Consider the following 19,705-nt stretch of genomic DNA (forward strand, 5'->3'; position numbering starts at 1 on the left):
GATTATCCAATTTCAAAGGATGGAAAGAAGTATCAATAATATAGAAAACTGCAGGCAGAGTTGGGAAATGTTATATTTCCAAATGTACCAATTTTATAAACAGACAACATATCACAAAATACCTTTAGATTCCCAAATAAAGCATCTTTATATCTGTGAAAGGTTTTAAAATGCATTATTGATTCCCTAAAAACTGTTTTCCCCCTTCAGCATCAAATTTTATGGAAACTTTCAACTAACATATATATGTTGCTCAAAAGTTTCCAAAAGCAGTCCCTAAAACTGGAGCTATGAAGAAGCATAAACAGGTAACAACAATCTGTATTTCACCTTTGCTGTAGCAGTTTCTCTGTCAGCTTTGATGCCTTGAGCTTCCCAAGACAATTCTTCCAGTTCTTTCAGGATATCATCTTCACTAGAAATGGATTAAAATATATTTTGAGGTACTGAATTAGTTTAATAAGTAAATCTAGTACCAAAGCTAATAAAAATCAAATATATTTAAAATATACTTACTCAAAATCTTGCTTTTTTTTCTCCTTTTTCTTTTTCCCCTTTGCCTTTTGAGGTTCCTGTTCCTTGGCAGCACCAGCTCCTTCTATTTCTGCAGCCAAAGCATCGAGATCAATGTCATCCTTGGCACTTAAATGAAAACACAGAAGACCTAAATGTTACTCCAGAGCAAAATAATCTGTCACATTCACTTACAGATTTTCTTTTCACTTTAGCCTTTTTCATGCATTAGCAGCCCACTGAGAAAAATCACTTGGCAAGTTCTTTCATGACAACACTTGAGTTATAACTACTCATAAGCCTCTCCGTATCTGCTTCAATAAAGTCTGAGTTACACTCAAATCCAGAAAGAGTTATAATGAACAGCTCCAGGAAGAAAATCTAGGTAATCAAGAAAAGGAAATTCATGCTTGTATTCAAGTAACCCTAAAAAAGAAAAAGAAAAAAAATGAAAGAAAGGAAAAGGAAATTCACTTTTGTTGATACCAAAGTTTTTTTTGTTGAGTGTCTGAATGGAATTATTTATAAAATAAAGAGAAGTTAAAAGAGAAAAAGATTCTTATTAATTGATTATCAATAACACCTAAATCTTTGGAAACCTTTGCATTTTTACTTGGAATAGCAAAAATTTTAGAGCTGAAAGGAACTTTCATCTAGTCTATTATCTCATTTTACCAAAGGGAAAACAAGATGCACAAAGTTTGAATGCTTTCAGCAAAACATCACCACACATCCAAATCTAAATAAATTAGGGATGATTCAGTAAATAAAATATCCCCAAATCCAGAACCAAACCTGGTCACAATCTTTTACATTCCTGGTTTCGTTTCTGGTTCCATCCCACAATGTCCTCCATCTACCAATATTACTTGGAGTAATAAACCAAACTAAGTTCCAGTTAAAACCTACAGAAAACAAAGGAGGTCAGTCTGAGATGTACAAGTAGAAAAGGTATATGAATTCAAATAAATGATACAATCAGAAAACAAAGACCTCACGCAACAGGGCCTCCACTGGTGGATGCCTTGTTGTGAAGATGCTTCACTTCAATAAAGATAATTCCTAATATGATAAATATAAAGATTATGTAACAAGACACTGAGGACACAGAATTTATCCTCAAGGAGCTTCACAGAAGAGAGAGAGAGAGAGCAAACGAGTAAAAAACCAGGAATTGCAAAATGCTAAATGCCATGAATTAAAGGAATTTAATGCTTTTATAGGTGACCAGAATTGAAATGTGTTCCATTCTGTCCTACGTTTTAGACAGTATATTTGAGGGGGATCATAGAACACTGAACCACTGTACTGGTGGTGACTTCCCAAAGCACCAAATCCAGAATGAGAAAGTCAGACACTTCCTAGCAGAGGAGAAACCTAGACCCAAGTTACTGAAGGAGAAAAAGAAGTTAACCAGGCAAAGAGGGTGCATATATCAGACACAACGAGCACAAAAACCTAAAGGTAATAACATGCATGGTGCCTCAAGAGGACTCACAAAAAGGTATCTGAATCAACTGAGAAGCTTTTTATAGGTTATTGATTTCTTGAGCCCACTCAAGATCTAGGGAACCAGAAACTGGGGGTGGGAGGTAGGCAGCGTATTTTTAGCAATCTTTCCAGGTCAGATTTGAATGGTTTTGCTTTTTTTTATAAATGAAGAAACTGAGGCACAGAGAACTTGTCCAGGATCACACAAGGCAGAGATGGGATTTGAACCCAGAAGTTCTGATTCCGAAGTCAAAGATAGTAACCCTGCTGGCATAATCAAATTTGCATTTTAGAAAGCTACTTCTGGTATAAATGATAGGGCAGAATCCCAACTAGTTAAGAAGCAGGAAAAGGTAGGAAGCTTTTCTAGCTAATTGGGATGACAAACACACATCTGACTTGCAGCAGTGGCAGGCAAGATGAAGATATATGAGTCAGATAAATACTAAGGAGATCAATCAGCAACACAAATGACCAACTGGTTGTATATAGAAAGGGGGAGGGAAGAATCAAGGATAATTCTTAGGTCTCATCAGGTAACAGAAACCTTAGTCTAGCCCAGCATCAACCATCCAGCCCAGCAGCACGAGATCAACCAGTACCATCTCCAAAGGCAGCTCTGCCAATATTCCACACTACAGCAGATTCCGAGATAGGGTGACAAGGGAAGGTGGTTAATGATCGATGCTTGGCACCTCACCTCCAAAAACTTGCCAGCCCTCATCTGACTATATTCATCTCATCAAAATAGTTCGTGATTTGCTATACTGCCACAGTATTCACTAACAAACATCTCCAGAATAACAAAACATTGGACTACATCTGTATGCTGCTGAGTTTGAAAAGCTCTTATGGCTAGTAATAGAAATTAACAACTTCTGAGTGCTTACTGTTTATCAGGCATTGTGCTGACCAATTACTAGACATACTATATGTTATTTAATCCTCATAACAACTCTATTAAATTAAACTTAAAGATGATGATACTTTATAAAAGGCATCCAGCTAGAAAGTTACATACCAGGAACTCAAGCCCAAATCTGACACCAAAATTGTACTGACTTCCTAGAAAATGGGAAATACAGTAATCAAGTTTCTGAAAATTATTTGACACAGCTACAAAATATATCAATGATATAACAACATGCTTAACAGTCTTACCTACCATGGTTTCTAAAGTGCTCTTTCAATGTGTACTGAACTTCCTACCCGATTCAAGAGAATGTCCTAAAATGTCAACCATATTACAAAAGGTCATGAAAGTGACACATAACATCAGTTATTTAACTTGAGACTTTAAACTATACTCTACCTACATTTCAGCCCTACTTTTCTACCTACCCATTACATACTACAGCTTAAAGATTTCAGTAAACCAAGAGTCAAATCTACAATCCAGTCATGCTGATAATGAAAGCTTTAAAACCTTTAAGGAATGTGTAAGAGTATTTTTATGTAGGTACATCTTTCTGCAGATCATTTTTCCTTTATCAAAGCTACAGTATTCTTACTAATATTTGCCCTTCCAGCCCCAATCCTTTATTCTAAACTTACTGCAGACTTCCAGAAGTAAAAGGCAATTTTCTATGGTATTCAACTCAGTGTTTTCATAGGCCACATTCCTCCATAATCAGGACAGAAAAAATGTTATAACTTAATGGCCTTTAAAAAATGAAGCTATTGGGACTTCCCTGGTGGCGCAGTGTTTAAAAATCTGCCTGCCAATGCAGGGGGCATGGGTTTGATCCCTGGTCCGAGAAGATCCCACATGCCATGGAGCAACTAAGCCCGTGCGCCACAACTACTGAGCCTGTGCTCTAGAGCCCGCACATCACAACTACTGAAGCCCACACGCCTAGAGCCCGTGCTCTGCAGCAAGAGAAGCCACCGCAGTGAGAAGCCAATGCACCACAACAAAGAGTAGCCCCTGCTCGCTGCAACTAGAGAAAGCCCATGCGCATCAACAAAGACCCAATGCAGCCAAAAATAAAAATTAATTTTTTTAAAATGAAGCTATTAAAAATATTGCATATGTAGTTTTTTTAAGAAACAGCCAAACTACTTTCTAAAGTGGCTTCACCATTTAATATTCACACCAACAATGAATGGAGATGTGTTTTTTTTCCACACCCAGTATTTAGTATTTTTCCACATCCAGCCGGTATTTAGCATTATGGCTACTTTTCCTTTAAGCTGTTCTAATAGATGTGTGGTGATATCAAGGTCTTCCTTTTCATTTCCTTACAGGCTAGTGAAGTTAAACATTTTTTCGTGTACTTTGCCATTCATATACATTCTGTGAAATGTGTCTTCATATCTTTTACCCTTTTCTAATTGGATTTTCTTTTAATGTTGAGTTTTGAGAACTCTTTATATGCCCTTTATGAGTCATCAGTCAGATATGTGGTTTACGTATACTTTCTTCCAATTTGTAGCTTGCCTTTTCATCCACTTAACAGGGTTTTTTAACCAGAGCAAAAATTTTGAATTTTCATAAGGTACCATTTATCAAGTTTTTTTCTTTATGCTTTTGGTGTCATGAAAAAGAACTTTGCACCAACTCATAGGTCCTGAAGATTTTTTTTTTTTTTTTAGCGGTACGCGGGCCTCTCACTGTTGTGGCCTCTCCCGTTGCGGAGCACAGGCTCCGGACGCGCAGGCTCAGCGGCCACGGCTCACGGGCCCAGCCGCTCCGCGGCACGTGGGATCTTCCCGGACCGGGGCACGAACCTGCGTCCCCTGCATCGGCAGGCAGACTCTCAACCACTGCGCCACCAGAGAAGCCCATGAAGATTTTTAACTATGTTATATTCCAAAAGTTGGGCATTTTAATGTTTTGTATTTTGATCTTTTGCCTATGGTTATCCAACTGCTCCAGCAACATTTCAACTACCCATCCTATATACATAAAATTGCTTTTGCACCTTTATCAAAATCCACTTGGCTATACTTGTATGGGGCTACTTCTCAGTCCTCTATTCTGCTCTATTGATTTATGTCTTTCCTTCCTACACTAATAAACTGTCATGATTAAGGTAGCTATACAAAAAGTCTTGAAACCAGAGTGATTCCTTTTATTCTTCATTATCAGAATTGTTTTATCTATTATTAATTCCTTTAAACTTTTCAAATAAATTTTAGAATATTCTTGTGTGAATTTACAAAAAGAATCTCGCTGTAATTTTTTTAAAATTTTATTATTATTTTTTTAACTTTTTGGCTGCGTTGGGTCTTTGTTGCTGTGCACGGGTCTTCTCTAGTTGTGGTGAGTGGGGGCTACTCTTCGTTGTGGTCCATGGGCTTCTCATTGCCGTGGCTTCTCTTGTTGCAGAGCACGGGCTCTAGGTGCGTGGGCTTCAGTAGTTGGGGAGCACGGGCTCAGCAGCTGTGGCACACAGGCTTAGTTGCTCCGCAGCATGTGGGAACTTCCCAGACCAGGGCTCGAACCCGTGTCCCCTGCACTGGCAGGCGGATTCTTAACCGCTGCGCAACCAGGGAAGTCCGTCTTGCTGTAGTTTTAATAGCAATTGCATTAACTGTATGTGAATTTAAAGAAAACCAACATCTTTATTATGTTGAGTTTTCCAATCCATGAACACCGTATTTCTCCATTTATTTAGATCTTCTTTGATTTCTTTCATCAGTGTTTTGCGATTTTCACAATATTCGTATTTAATTTTTAAAGTAATATGAAGTGGTATTTTTAATTTCTGTTTCTAAATACTCATTTCTAATATACAAAAATGTGACTGAATTTTTTTATGTTGATCTGGTATACTGCAACCTTGTTGAACCCACTTATTAGTTCTTTGCACTAAGCAAGGAGTTATGATTTGAAATTAAAGGTACAACCTACCCCCCCAAAAAAAACTAGACTTCATCAAAATTTAGAATATTTGCTGTGCAAAAGACCATATGAAGGGAATTTAAAAAACAAGCCACAAAGTGGAAGAAAATATCTGAAAACTACATATCTGAAAAAAAAAAAACAGTATCTAGACCATGTAAAGAACTCTCAAAACACATCAGTAAAAACCCAAACAATCCAATTAGAAAATGGACAAAAGGCATGAAAAGACATTTCACTAAAGAGTATTTACAGATGGCAAATAACGGATGTTCCACATCAATAGCCATTTGGGAAATGCAAATTAAAATCACAATGGGATATCACTACACCATCAGAATGTCCTCTCCCCAAACAACAGTGATAATAACCAGTGTTTGTTGCAGATGAAGAGGACCTGGATCACGCACACATTGCTAGTGAAAATGTAAGCTGGTACAGCCACTCTGGAAAACAGTCTATCATTTTCCTGGAAAACTAACAACGTACTTACCATATGACCCAGCAATTGCACTCATGCACATTTATCCCAGGGTAACAAAAAATTTATCTCATGCAGAAACTTGTAGACAAATGCTTGTAGCAGCTTCATTTGCAACAGCCAAAAACTGGAAACAACCCACACGTCCTTCACAATGGGTGAATGGTTAAATAAACTGTGGTTCATCCCCATTCCATGGAATAATATTCAGCAATAAAATGGAATGAACTATTGATACATGCAACAACTTGGATGGATCGCAAGAAAATCAGACTGACTGGAAAGAAGCCAATTCCCAGAGGTTATATACATACATGATTCCACTTATAAAATTTTTTATTTTCAAAAATTCATATAAGTAAAGATTCATGGTTACTAGGGTTTAGTGAGGGGAGGTGCACAGAAAGGAGATGATTACGGTTACAAATGAACAACATGAGAGATCCTTGCAATGATAGTCTGTATTTTGACTGGTAGTGAATATACAAATCTGCACATGTCATAATACGGTATAACACTAAACACAAACATACACGTGTGCTAGTGCAAGTGAAACTGGGAAAATTTGAATATGATCAGTGAACTGTATCGGTGTCAATATCCAAGTTGTGATGCTTGCTGTACAGTTTTACAAGATGTTATCATTAGAGGAAACCGAATAAAAGACACAGGAATCACTCTGTATTAATTCTTACAACCGCGTGTGAATCTATAATAATCTTAGAAGTTTAATTAACAAAACTGAACACTGTTTAAAGGAGAAGGCAAACCTCAAACTGAGAAAAAAAAATTTTTTGCAATACATATATCTGATGAAAGATTTGTCTATAATATATAAAAAAAATTCCTATGACCCAACATTAAAGAACACAATTTTTAAATGGACAAATGATTTCAACACTTAACCAAATGAGATACAATGATGGGAAATAAACACATGACAAGATGGTCAGTATCACTAATAAGGAAATGTAAACAAAATCACAATGAGATGCCACTACATAGCCACCAGAATGACTAAAATGAAGGGCTGATAATATTAAGTGTTGAGAGAGGATGTGGAGCAACTGGAACACACCTCTAGAGGGAATGCAAAACTGGCACAGCCACTTTGGAAGAGACAGTTTGGCAGTTTCTTCAAGTTAAACATACACACTTACCATCTGACCCAGCAATCCCACTCCCAGGTATTTACCTAAGAGAAACGAAAACATATGTCCACACAAAGACTTGTACTCAAATGTTCACAGCAGCTTTATTCATTATCACAAGAAGCTGGGAAAAAAACCCCTAAATATCCAACTACCAGATAATTCATAAACAAATTGTCATCTACCCACACAAAAGGATACTACTCAATGATAAAAGTAAAGAATGTTACACACACCAACATGGATGAATCTCAAAAGAGATTATTTTACGTGAAACCCAGGCAGCCAATAAAGGCTACATTCTCTATGATTCTAGTTATAGGAATTTTTAGAAAAGTGAAAACTACAGTGACCCCCCACAAAACACAAAAGCTACGGTGATTTTTGGCCAGAAAGGACTGCCTACAAAGGGTCATGAGGGAACTTTTTGGTTTAATGGAAATATTCAATATCATGATTGTGGTGAAAGAAGCACAACTGTATAATTTATCAATGCTTATTAACTCCACACTTTAACTTAGTGTATTTTATGTCAATTACACTTCAAAGAAGAGAATTTAAATTTCTAGGGATACTATAAAAACGGATGAGAGGTTACAGAATGGATTTATCAGTTTACTGAAAACAGTTAAGGTTAAAATTACATATACCTAATATAAGTCATTTTACCCATTTTTATAAGTTATGAAAATAAGAATCAACATATAATATTTTTATACTACCTTAATTTCTAGTAACACAATGTAATATGTAACTAAAATGACATTACTATGAAAGAATCTTTTAAAAACATGGTATTTCTTTATTAATTGTATGCAAAAGGCATGATGATCAACTTTGGTGCTTGGCTTTTTGGAATAATCAAAAATCATATATAAAAATAAAAAAATGAGACCGCCTGGAGGGGTGGGATGGGGAGGGTGGGAGGGAGGGAGATGCATGAGGGAAGGGATGTGGGAACAGATGTATATGTATGACTGATTCACTTTGTTATAAAGCAGAAACTAATTTTAAAAAATAATAAAATAAATAAAAATAAAATAAAAATAAATAAAATAAAAAAAAATAAAAAATGAGACACTTCACTTTGAGATCAATACACTAAAGCCTTTTAAATACACATAATATAACAAAAAAAAGTTCACTGTAAAGAAGTAAAAGAAAAATAAACTTGTTTATAAATCTCCTCTCAATTCCGAACTTGGCAAATTTCATTTATTAATGACAGACATTTTCCACTAAAAAGTTGTCTGATTTAAGTTCTACAAGAACATAGGAAATCCAACCCTTTGCCAAATTATTCCACAGTTCAAAATCTCCAAGCTTCCTAGGATTCTCTCCTACCAACCCCTCTTCTCCAATGTCTCTTTATTTTTACCCTCTGAGTAGGTCTTACATCCTGGCTCAAAATTTCTCTGACTCTGAGAGGTGGGGGTCTATGCCCCTCCCCTTTAATATGAGACTGTGTGACTGTTTACTCAACAGAATATGGCAGAAATGATGTTACAGTTTCTAAGCCCAGGCCTTCTACTTCCAGGCTCTTGAGACATTCACTGCCAAGCTAATGAGGATGTCCAGGCCACATAGAGAGGCCAAGGATAGGTGTTCCAGCTGACGTGCCACCCAACAGCGACTATCAATCACCAGAAGTGAGTGATGTGCAAGTGAGGTAGCCTTTAAGATGACTCCATCACAGTCATCATTTAACCTGCAACCACATGGAGACCTCCAAGCAAGACCAATCTGAGCTCAGTCAACCCTCAGAACCAAGAGAGACGATGATTTTGTTTTAAACAACTAAGTTTGGGATGACCTGTTATGATACAATAATAACTGAAGCACTCACATATTTCTTTCTGTTCCTAATGGATACCAGGGCCTACAGAAGTAGAAACCACACCAGTCCTTCTCCTCTCCCCACCCCCAACTTGACCAAAAAAAAAAAACAAAAACATTGTTAGTAATCTATAAGTACTGAGGGAAGACATGGTGATATCTAACTGTTTTCACTTTACTTTGGTTTCTGCTCCTCCCCCTGAAACAGGCTCAATAAGACCAAACAAGAGGAAAAACATAAGGAGGAATCCCATTCTTTACTCCTAACTCTATCCCAGCAGTGCCAGTAGCAATAAAGGAAACAGGGAAATCTAGTCCTGCCTTCTCCATAAGATGCCTTTTGGCATCTCTTTTCCTCCAACCTCCATCTCTTCTTACCCAGCACTCCTTGACAACAGTTACATATACAAACAGGAAAAACAAGACAAAAGAGGGAAAAGCCCAGCAGTCATTGCTCCTCACTAGCTCTCACCATTTGCACAACCACAGAACCCAACAGTTCTCACTCCCCACTCCCTCAATGGAGTTCTATCTTAAGCACCACAACCCATTAATAAATTCAGAGGTACCCAATCATGTCTTAAAAAAAAAAAAAAAAGCCCTCCGAGCTTAAAATTTCCTTATGAACTGGGTCTTGATGTCCTTAAAAGGCATGTGAAACCATACTGCATTGTACAATGCAAGCAAACAGAATGTATCTTATTACCTTCCACAAAATTCAGCCTAATTCTCCACTTTCTAAATACCTCATAGTTGAAGCGGTAAGAATACAAAAGCAAGTATAAGCGTCATCTTGTAGACCTCCAAATATACATAATCTAAGTTCACACATTTTTATGGATTCCAATGTGTTTAACTATAAAATCAGTTTAGGGCAGCTTTTTCAAACCGGAACGAGTACCCTCGAAGAGGGCAGGTGAGATGGGTTAGGAGGGGGAAACGCAGGGTTGTGGGTAATTTCAGAAGACTCAAAATTCTCCCCAGTAACTTTTATCTGTTTAATTTGTTTTAATTTTAATATGATAATAAAGATTTAAGATGAAAATTCCATGAATCATATGGATAGACACTTTACCACAGTTCACTGTCATAGAATATCAACCAAAGCTTTTGTTTACAAACCTCCACTAAGTTGTTTCACATTGACAAAAAAGATCAGAAGCAGACTTAATATATAAATTAAACATTTTAGCCAAGAGAGGTGCTATAAAACAAAGGTGAAAATCATTAGTTCATACTGAAAAAGATTAGAAAAACTGAGTTCTTACTAGTATATGCATGCTGAACTCAAAAGAAGTCCATTATAGGAAGCAATACTTTCACAATAAAATGGTGATTTAGATCCTGCTACTCAAAATAATAATTCCAAGATAAGCAGCATTAGTATCACCTTGTTAGAAATGCAAAATCTTAGGTCCCACCCAAGACTTACTACATCAAAATCCCCATTTCAACAAGACCCACAGGTAAATCACATGCACATTAAAATATGAGAAGCACTGGTTTAGAATCAACAAAACACTATCATTCACATCAATGCTGCAAATTTGAACTTCAAGAATTTTTATATTTTTTACTGTTTGATATAAGTGTATTTAGGGTTTCATAACTGCATAAGAGGTAAGTTTATACTTAGTTTTGGGCCTGAAGATATATATATAAGCAATATTAATAATTTAAGTCAACATTCTCAATTAACACCTTAAGGACACAAGTTATGTTCTAAATTAATTGATTAAACTGTGCACTTTCGGCACTCACAGATAGTGAACTCATAATCTTTGTATTCCGTAAAAGTAACTCTGGTTACTTAATCACTGTTAAAGGACTCTTCCCACCTAATGTCCTTTTGTAACACCTGGCATAACCAAACAAATATTAATAAAATTCTGATGCAGGTAACTACTCTCAGGAGATGGTACTTCTCACTTGCTGAATGACACCATCATTAGAATGGTCTGACTGCACCTGTGTGCAGGCAATAGCTAAGCAACTGAAGATCTTGGATACTCTTTATCATCAACCCTTGCTACTCAAGGGACAGAAACATACAGCACACTCCCATTCCTTCCAATCTGGCTTGCTCTCCTGATGGCAGATTTAATTAGAAAGGGATCTGGAAGACATATGTAATAACTTTAGGAGGCAAATTTGAAATCTCAAGGGTAGCACTCCCATACTTAACCTAAACTTCACATTCTCCCTTCATCTCCTCACTGTATTATCTGTGCATATGCCTATTTGCTACATTAAAATGTAAGCTCCTTTGAGAACAGAAAACTCCTTTTTGTGTGCTCAATTCACCTCCCTTTTTTTCTTTTTCTTTTTTCTTTTTTTTTTTTTTGCGGTACACGGGCCTCTCACCGCTGTGGTCTCTCCCATTGCGGAGCACAGGCTCCGGACGCGCAGGCCCAGCAGCCATGGCTCACCCAGATCCCAGCCGCTATGCAGCATGTGGGATCTTCCCGGACCGGGGCACAAACCCATGTCTCCTGCATCGGCAGGCGGACTCCCAACCACTGCGCCACCAGGGAAGCACTCACCTCCCTTTTTTAAAAATAAATTTATTTATTTTTGGCTGCACTGGGCCCTCGTTGCTGCACACGGGATTTCTCCAGTTATGGTGAGTGGGGTTGGGGGGGCTACTCCTCACTGCAGTGCACGGGCTTCTTATTGCAGTGGCCTCTCCCACTGTGGAGCATAAGCTCTAGGCCTCAGTAGTTGTGGCACACGGGCTCAGTAGTTGTGGCACACAGGCCCAGTCACTCCACAGCATGTGGGATCTTCCTGGACCAGGGTTTGAACCCGTGTCCCCTACATTGGCAGGCAGATTCCCAACGACTGCACCACCACGGAAGTCCCCACCTCCCTACCTTTTACAACTAGCAACCAGCAGGGAATGTAACACATTCTTAACAGGCACTACTAAAGAAAAAGCCCTATTTTAGAATGGCAACCACAATTTTCATACAATTAGAAAGGCTCACCAGTTTCATCACTGAGGCTTAATAAAAACCTTGTGTACCACCATAACAATTACTATATTTTGATCGTAGTAAAACTTCCAAATTGAATTTTCTGAAATAATAAATTCAAACACCAGTTTAAAAATCCCACTGAGAGAAAACTACAACTACATTTTATTTACCTAACATAGACAAGGATCCTTTGTATGTGAATTTTCCAAGTGAATGGAAGTGTACCATTCTTTAAAATTTATATTTAAAATGTAAATGTTTCTTATAATTGATTATGTAACCTCCTGAAATATTTATAAATGTCTGGGGTTGTTTCAATACAACCGGGAGAGGGAAGACGAGAGTGGGTAGGATGCAGATGAAACAAGGTTATCTGTGAATCAGTAATATCTGGGTGATGGACAGGTGTGTTCATTAAACTATTCTACTTCTGTATACGTTTGACATTTTTTATTTAAGAACATTTACACTCTAATAACCAAAACAATGTGGTACTGGTATAAGGATAAAATAAACATCAAAAGAATAAAACTGTCCAAAAATAAATCCATTCATCCATGGCCAATTGATTTGACAGTTGTGCCAAAACCAATCAATAGGGGAAGAAATAGTCTCTTCAACAAATGGTGCTGGGACTATATCTCCACACGTAAAAGAATGAAGCTTTGGACCCCTACCCCACACTATATACAAAAATTAACTCAGGGCTTCCCTGGTGGCGCAGTGGTTGAGAGTCCGCCTGCCGATGCAGGGGGCACGGGTTCGTGCCCCGGTCTGGGAAGATCCCACATGCCGCGGAGCGGCTGGGCTCGTGAGCCATGGCCGCTGGGCCTGCACATCCGGAGCCTGTGCTCCGCAACGGGAGAGGCCACAACAGTGAGAGGCCTGCGTACCACAAAAAAAAAAATTTAACTCAAAGTGGGTTATAACCTAAATGTTAGAGCTAAAACAATAAAACTCTTAAGAAGAAAACATAGGTGAATCTTCACAGCCTGGCATGACTTAACAGTAGATTTTTAGATACAGTACCCAAAGCACAAGCAACAATAACAAAAATTAGGTAAGCGCGATTGTATCAAAATTTAAAAACTTTTGTAAAAATGATACTATGTCAAGACAGTGAAAAGACAACCCACATAATGGGAGAATATATTTACAAATCATGTACCTTATAAGGATCAAGTATCCTGAATATATGAAGAACTATTAAAACTCAAGCGAAACAAGCTAATTTAAAAATGAGTAAAGGACTTGCACAGACATTTGTCCAAAGATATACAAATGACCAATGAGTACATAAAAAGATGTTCAACATCATTAGTAACCAGGGAAATGCCAATCAAAACGACAATGAGACACCACTTCACAATCGCTAGGATGGCTATTAATGGAAAAAAAAAAAGGAACAGAATTGTTGGCAAAGATATGAAGAAATCAGAACCCTTGTACATTCTGGTGGTGCTGTAAAATGGTGCAGCCGCTATAAAAAAGTTTGGTGGCTCCTCAAAAAGTTAAACATAGGATGATCTACCACTTCCACTCCTAGGTATATACCATACTCAAAAGAACTGAAAACTGGTACTCAAACATCTAGACACAAATGTTCATAGCAGCACTTTTCACAACAGCCAAAAGGTGGAAACAACTGAAACATCCATCATCGGATGAATGGATAAACATTATGTGGTAATATATACACAGTGGAATACTATTCAGCCATAAAAACAAAATGAAGTACTGATATATTCTGCACATAGATGAACCTCGAAAACATGCAAAATGAAAGAACCCACACACAAAAGGTTATACACGGTATGATTCCATTTATATGAAATATCCAGAATAGGTAAATCAAAAGACGGCATATCTGTGGTTGCTAAGGGCTCAGAGGAGGACAAAAAGGGAAAGTAACTGCTTAATGGATACAGGAACTCCTTTGGAGGTGATGAAAATGTTTTGGAACTAGACAGAGAAGACTGCACAACACTGTGAATGTACTAAATCTCACAGAATTGTACATTTAAAATGGTTACTTTTATGTTATATGAATTTAGCCTCAAAAAAATTTCACAAGGGTTTCCCTGGTGGTGCAGTGGTTGGGAGTCCGCCTGCCGATGCAGGGGACGCAGGTTTGTGCCCCGGTCCGGGAGGATCCCACATGCCGCAGAGCAGCTGGGCCCGTGGGCCATGGCCGCTGGGCCTGTGCGTCCATAGCCTGTGCTCCGCAACGGAAGAGGCCGCAGCAGTGAGAGGCCCGCGTACCGCAAAAAAAAAAAAAAAATTCAAAAAACTGATTACATGTTTCATACCAACCTGAATGGGAGTGAACTAATATAATTTAGCACTTCAGTCATCATTCAGGAGTGACAAGTTTGTAGGCCTGCAAAAGGATTTTGTTCTTAAACCAAACAACAGCACAGAATGCACCTACTACTTACAAGTCTCTCTAATAATTCCCCTCCATTCTAATTACCAATAGTCTGAGATAACCAAGTCGTGACAATTCTAAGTTCAGAGTGAGAACGTGAAAAGAAGACTTACACAGAAAAAAAAAAAAAGAATAACTTTAGCCAGATACCTATAATGAAAGTATGACTTTTAAACATTGTGAGCTACACCACAATGAAATGCAGGGTGAACCTCCTCTGCAAGCTGGTTTGAAAAGCCATTGTGGAGTTGGAAATCTGAAGTATGAACTGGATATTAAATATAAGAGAATTTGTGTTAATTGCACTAGGTGGGATAAGGGTATTATGGTTACATAAGGAAACATTTAGAGAGAAAATGTCAAGATGTCTATAAAATAAAATACATAAAGCAAAAACGAGGACAAAATACTAGTAATGATTAAATCTAGGTGATGAATATGTAAGAGTTCATTATACTATTCCTTCAACTTTTCTGTGTGCTTGAAATTTTTATAATAAAAATTGAAAATTTTAAACTTTAATCTCAACATTTCATTTTTTAAGACTTATTAGCTACTAACATGTCTGAAAGAGAAAATCACTTTTCATAGTCGTTTTGTTCTCTTAAATTCTTAAGAGAACAATGCATAATCCAGTAAGTATGTGCCTTTCCCCCCCACCAGGTTCATTCCTGACAAGTAATGCCTTTAAGTAACATCCTACCTTAAGTAAAAGGTCACTGACCTGAAGTGGGGGATTATAAAACAAAATACCAGACAATAGTACTACTGACCTTGTACTGTTTTACAGGACTTTAAATATTGACTTTGTATATGCAAGGTAAAATTTTAAGTCAAACCACTTAAAAAAAAAATAGAAACAGCATGTATAAACTCTAACCCAAGATAAGAAGGGGGAAAAATAGAAACAAAGCATTGCAGAATTGGCACAAATAAAAAACAAACCAGGATAGCTGAAATAAGACCAAATATATCATTAATCACAAGCAATGTGTAAGTAACTTTAAACTCTTAAAGATGTTATCAAATTGATTTAGTAAGAATTCAATTTAATGCAGTTTATCCAAAGACCTCAAACAAGTACATAGAAAGGTTAAAAGTTAAAAAAAAAAAAATTGAATCCTCAACAAAACACTAGCAAACCAAATCCAAGAACATATAACAAGGATTGCACACCATGACCAACTGGGATATATCCAAGGATTGCAAAGTTGGTTCAACATATGAAAATTGATTAATGTAATCCACCATATATAAATAGTATAAGACACAAAAACCACATAATCATCTCACAGATGAAGAGACAGCAATGTAACAAAATCCAACACCCATTCACGGGGCGGGGGGGGGGGACACACCTAACACACTTAATGCGGAAAACTGAAAGCTTCCCCCCCACCCTATGATCAGAAACAAGAAAAGAATGTCCATTCTCCCCATTCAATACAACACTATACAGCAGGATCTAGCCAGAGCTTAAGGTAAGATAAAGAAATAAAAACCATTTAGATTGGAAAAGAAGGAGAAAACTATCTAAACTTGCAGTGGCAGGACCATGTACATGGAAAATCCTAAGGAATCCACATACACAACAAAAAAACATTCAAGTTAATATATGAGTTCAGTAAGATTGCAGAACAGATCAATATATAAAAATCAACTGTATTCAAACTGTGCACTAGCAATAAACAATCTGAAAATGAAATTAAAAAATAATTCCACTTATGATGGCATAAAAAAAATTAAATGCCTCAGAATAATTTTTACAAGAGTTGCAAATGTTGTACTCTGAGAACTACAAAAAATCATTGAAAGAAAACCTGAAGACCTAAATAAGTGGAAAGACATTCCATGTTCATGGATCTCAAGGCATAACATTGGCAATACTCCCAAAATTAATCTACAGAAGAAATCCAATCTCAATCAAAATCCTAGCTGCCCCCCCCCTTTTTGCAGTAATTGAGAGAATCTAATTGTAAAATCTGCATGGAAATGCAAGGAACCCAGAATAGCCAAAACAATCTCAAAAAAGAACAAAGAGAAATCACACTTCCCAATTTCAAAACTTAATACCAAAGCTGTAGTAATCAAGACAGTGTGATACTGCCATCAGGATAGACATACAGATCAATGGAACAGAACTGAGAGTCCAGAAATAAAATACTACACATATGGTCAATTGATCTGATCAAGGAATTAGAGGAGTAATAGTCTTTTTTTTTTAATGGTGCTGGGACAATTGAATATCCACACGCGAAGAATGAAGTTGGACCCCTACCTCAGACAATATAAAAAAATTAACCCCAAATGGCTCAAAGGTCTAAATGTAATAATTAAAACTGTAAAGCTAGAAGAAAACATAGTAAATCTTCATGACCTTAGATTTGGTGATGATTTCTTAGATCTGACACCAAAAGCACAAGCAACCAAAGAAAAAATAGATAAATCAGACTTTTTAGAAACTTTTGTTCTACAAACGACACCACCAAGAAAGTGAAACAACAACCTCCTATGGAAGAAAATAATGACAGCCCACAGAATGGGAGAAAATATTTGCAAATCATATCTGATAAAGGATTTGTATCTAGAGTATATAAAGAACTTATTCCTCAATAATACAGAACTCAATTTTAAAATGGGCAAAGGATCTGAATAGACAGTTCTCCAAACAAGACATACAAATGTCCAATAAACACATGAAAAGATACTCAACATCTTAAGCCATCATGAAGTGCAGACCAACCAAAAGTCACAATAAGATACCACACTTCACACCTACTAGAATGGCTACAATCAAAAAGTCAGATGATAACGAGTGTCGAGGATGCAGAGAAACTGAAACTCTAACACACTGTTGGCTGGAATATCAAATGGAGCAGCAGCTTTGGCAGTTCCTGGAAAAAAAGTAAAACGACTTGGCAGTTCCTAAAAAAGTTAAACATAGAGTTACTCTACGACCCAGCAATTTCACTCCTAGGTATATACCCCAAAAGAACTGAAAACACAAGTCCACACAAAAACTTATACACGATTTTTTTAGCAGTATTATTCGTAACAGCCAAAAAGTGGAACGATCTTGAATAACTGACGTATGGACGGGTAAATAAAATGTGGCACACCCATACGATGAATTCTTAGAACATGTGATTCTAGACTTAGAAAAAATTCCAACTACTACGGTATCATCAATCACATCTATTACTTTCATCAGAGCTCAGTACCTGAAACCTAATGACACAAATTTAATTAACACAGTACTTATTGTATTTTCAGAGACTGTTTATATAAAGTTTACAGTATGAAGGAAGTTTCAAAAACAGAAAAACCAAACACTATTTTAAATCTCAATAGAAAGTATCTTTCTATCACCAAAGGGAGATTTGAAAACCAATGATTCTAAACAGTGACTGCTACCTGGGTGAAAAGTAGGGATTCCTCTGAAAAAATATACCTGAAATTTTATATACCATGTCTGAAATGGGAAGGAATGAAACCATTAAATCATCACTGTTTTCACTTTAAACAGAAAGGCTATGAGACAGGCAGTTATTCAACTAAGGTTAAGTGAGAAACATTTTTTAAAGAAATTCTGGCACTGATTGACCTATGGACAACGGCTGTCATTCTTCTATTCTCCCTCCTTTGTTAAACTGTTCCTATTTAACAGTTGCTTCACCAGTAAAGATCCTTTGGAAAGTCTACATTTTGGAAGTAGCAGGATTTCTTAAATCAGCTAGTACAGCACAGTTAAAAAAAAAAACAAAAAGACAACCCCACAGGTTCTGGGGTCTGGTTTGGCTTAACAGCTGAGAGGCTCTAAGCCTCAAGCACATTATTATGCTAAATCTGTTTCCTCTTCTATACGTTATAAAGTAGTTCTTTTATGTTTATACCTTTCCCTTCCTCCAGATTCTCAAACTGGTTACAGCATAGTTATTTCTTCTACATTAAGTGTCATTATTAAAATTATGTAAATACTGCGATTACTGCTAGAGCAAGTAGTATACTGTGATTATTTCAATAGTTCAAAATACCTGATTTGAAATTTCTTAACAGTACATATTTGACATAAGGCATAAGTTAGAAAGGGAGGGAAAAAGGAGTCATTTGTGTGTCACTAACTAAAACATTTGAATGCTGCTGTAATGTCTTTAATTTTTCTCCCTGGTCTCCCCCTCTGTTATATATTATCACAAACTAATAACCAAATTGCAATTAAGGTCTCATCCTTTAATAACAGCTACTTTTAATAATAAGAGAGTTAAGTTGGTCAGACCATCTTGAAAAAGTTTTCCTACATTAACAGCAACCAAAACTATAAGACACCTAGGAATAAACCAAACAAGAAATATCTTAAAGGTTCAACTGAAGAAAATAATAAAGTTTTACTGATAATTAACCAAATAAAGAAGCATGTCATGTTACTAATTTGTTCATCACTACATTTCAGCACCTAGAACAACAGCTGGCACTTAACTGCTTAAACAGACAATATATTTCTTGAAGGGAATGATTCAATACCATAAAGATGTAAGTGTACCAAATAATCTAAAAACTTAATGGGACTCCCAATTAAAATCAGTCCCAATAGACTTTTAATAGACCTTGATAAACTCACCTATTACATAAAAAAATTAAAAAAAACCGTAAGTGGGTAAAATATCAAGAGCATGAACATACCCACAAATGTCTTAAGTTGTCCTCTGAGTGCTTCTCAAACATTCTAAGCACCTGTTGGACAAACATGAATGGAAGTCAAAAGGCTTGGGAAATGTCTCACAAATGCCTAAATCTGGTTTAGGAATCCCTAAATAAACAGTTCTCAGAGTAGTTCCCCCCAACACCATCAGGGGGTCTAAACTAATTCAAGGGGTCAAAACTATTTTCAACATAGTACTACGAGGCTATTAACCTTTTTTTCATTCTCATTTCCTCACAACTGTACAGTGGTGTTTTCCAGAGGCCACACGATGTGTGATA

The 19,705-nt window shown here is 36.8% G+C and overlaps 1 protein-coding gene across 3 annotated transcripts in view; it reads right to left on the reverse strand.

The window, feature by feature from the left end:
* EIF5B (eukaryotic translation initiation factor 5B) overlaps window positions 1-19,705 on the reverse strand; it is a 70,413-nt gene that overhangs the window by 46,321 nt on the left and 4,387 nt on the right. For 2 of the 3 annotated variants that reach the window (XM_060117177.1, XM_060117176.1), the window contains exons 2-3: window positions 517-642; window positions 331-415 (exon numbers count right to left, since the gene is read on the reverse strand). In XM_060117177.1, the coding sequence (XP_059973160.1) occupies window positions 331-415; window positions 517-642 (211 nt within the window). Of the gene's footprint in view, window positions 1-330; window positions 416-516; window positions 643-7,492; window positions 7,528-19,405; window positions 19,457-19,705 lie in introns of all 3 variants that reach the window. The other variant, XM_060117178.1, reaches the window with a different exon arrangement.

The sequence above is a fragment of the Mesoplodon densirostris genome, chromosome 14, assembly GCF_025265405.1.
Source record: "Mesoplodon densirostris isolate mMesDen1 chromosome 14, mMesDen1 primary haplotype, whole genome shotgun sequence".
Lineage (NCBI taxonomy): Eukaryota > Metazoa > Chordata > Mammalia > Artiodactyla > Ziphiidae > Mesoplodon > Mesoplodon densirostris.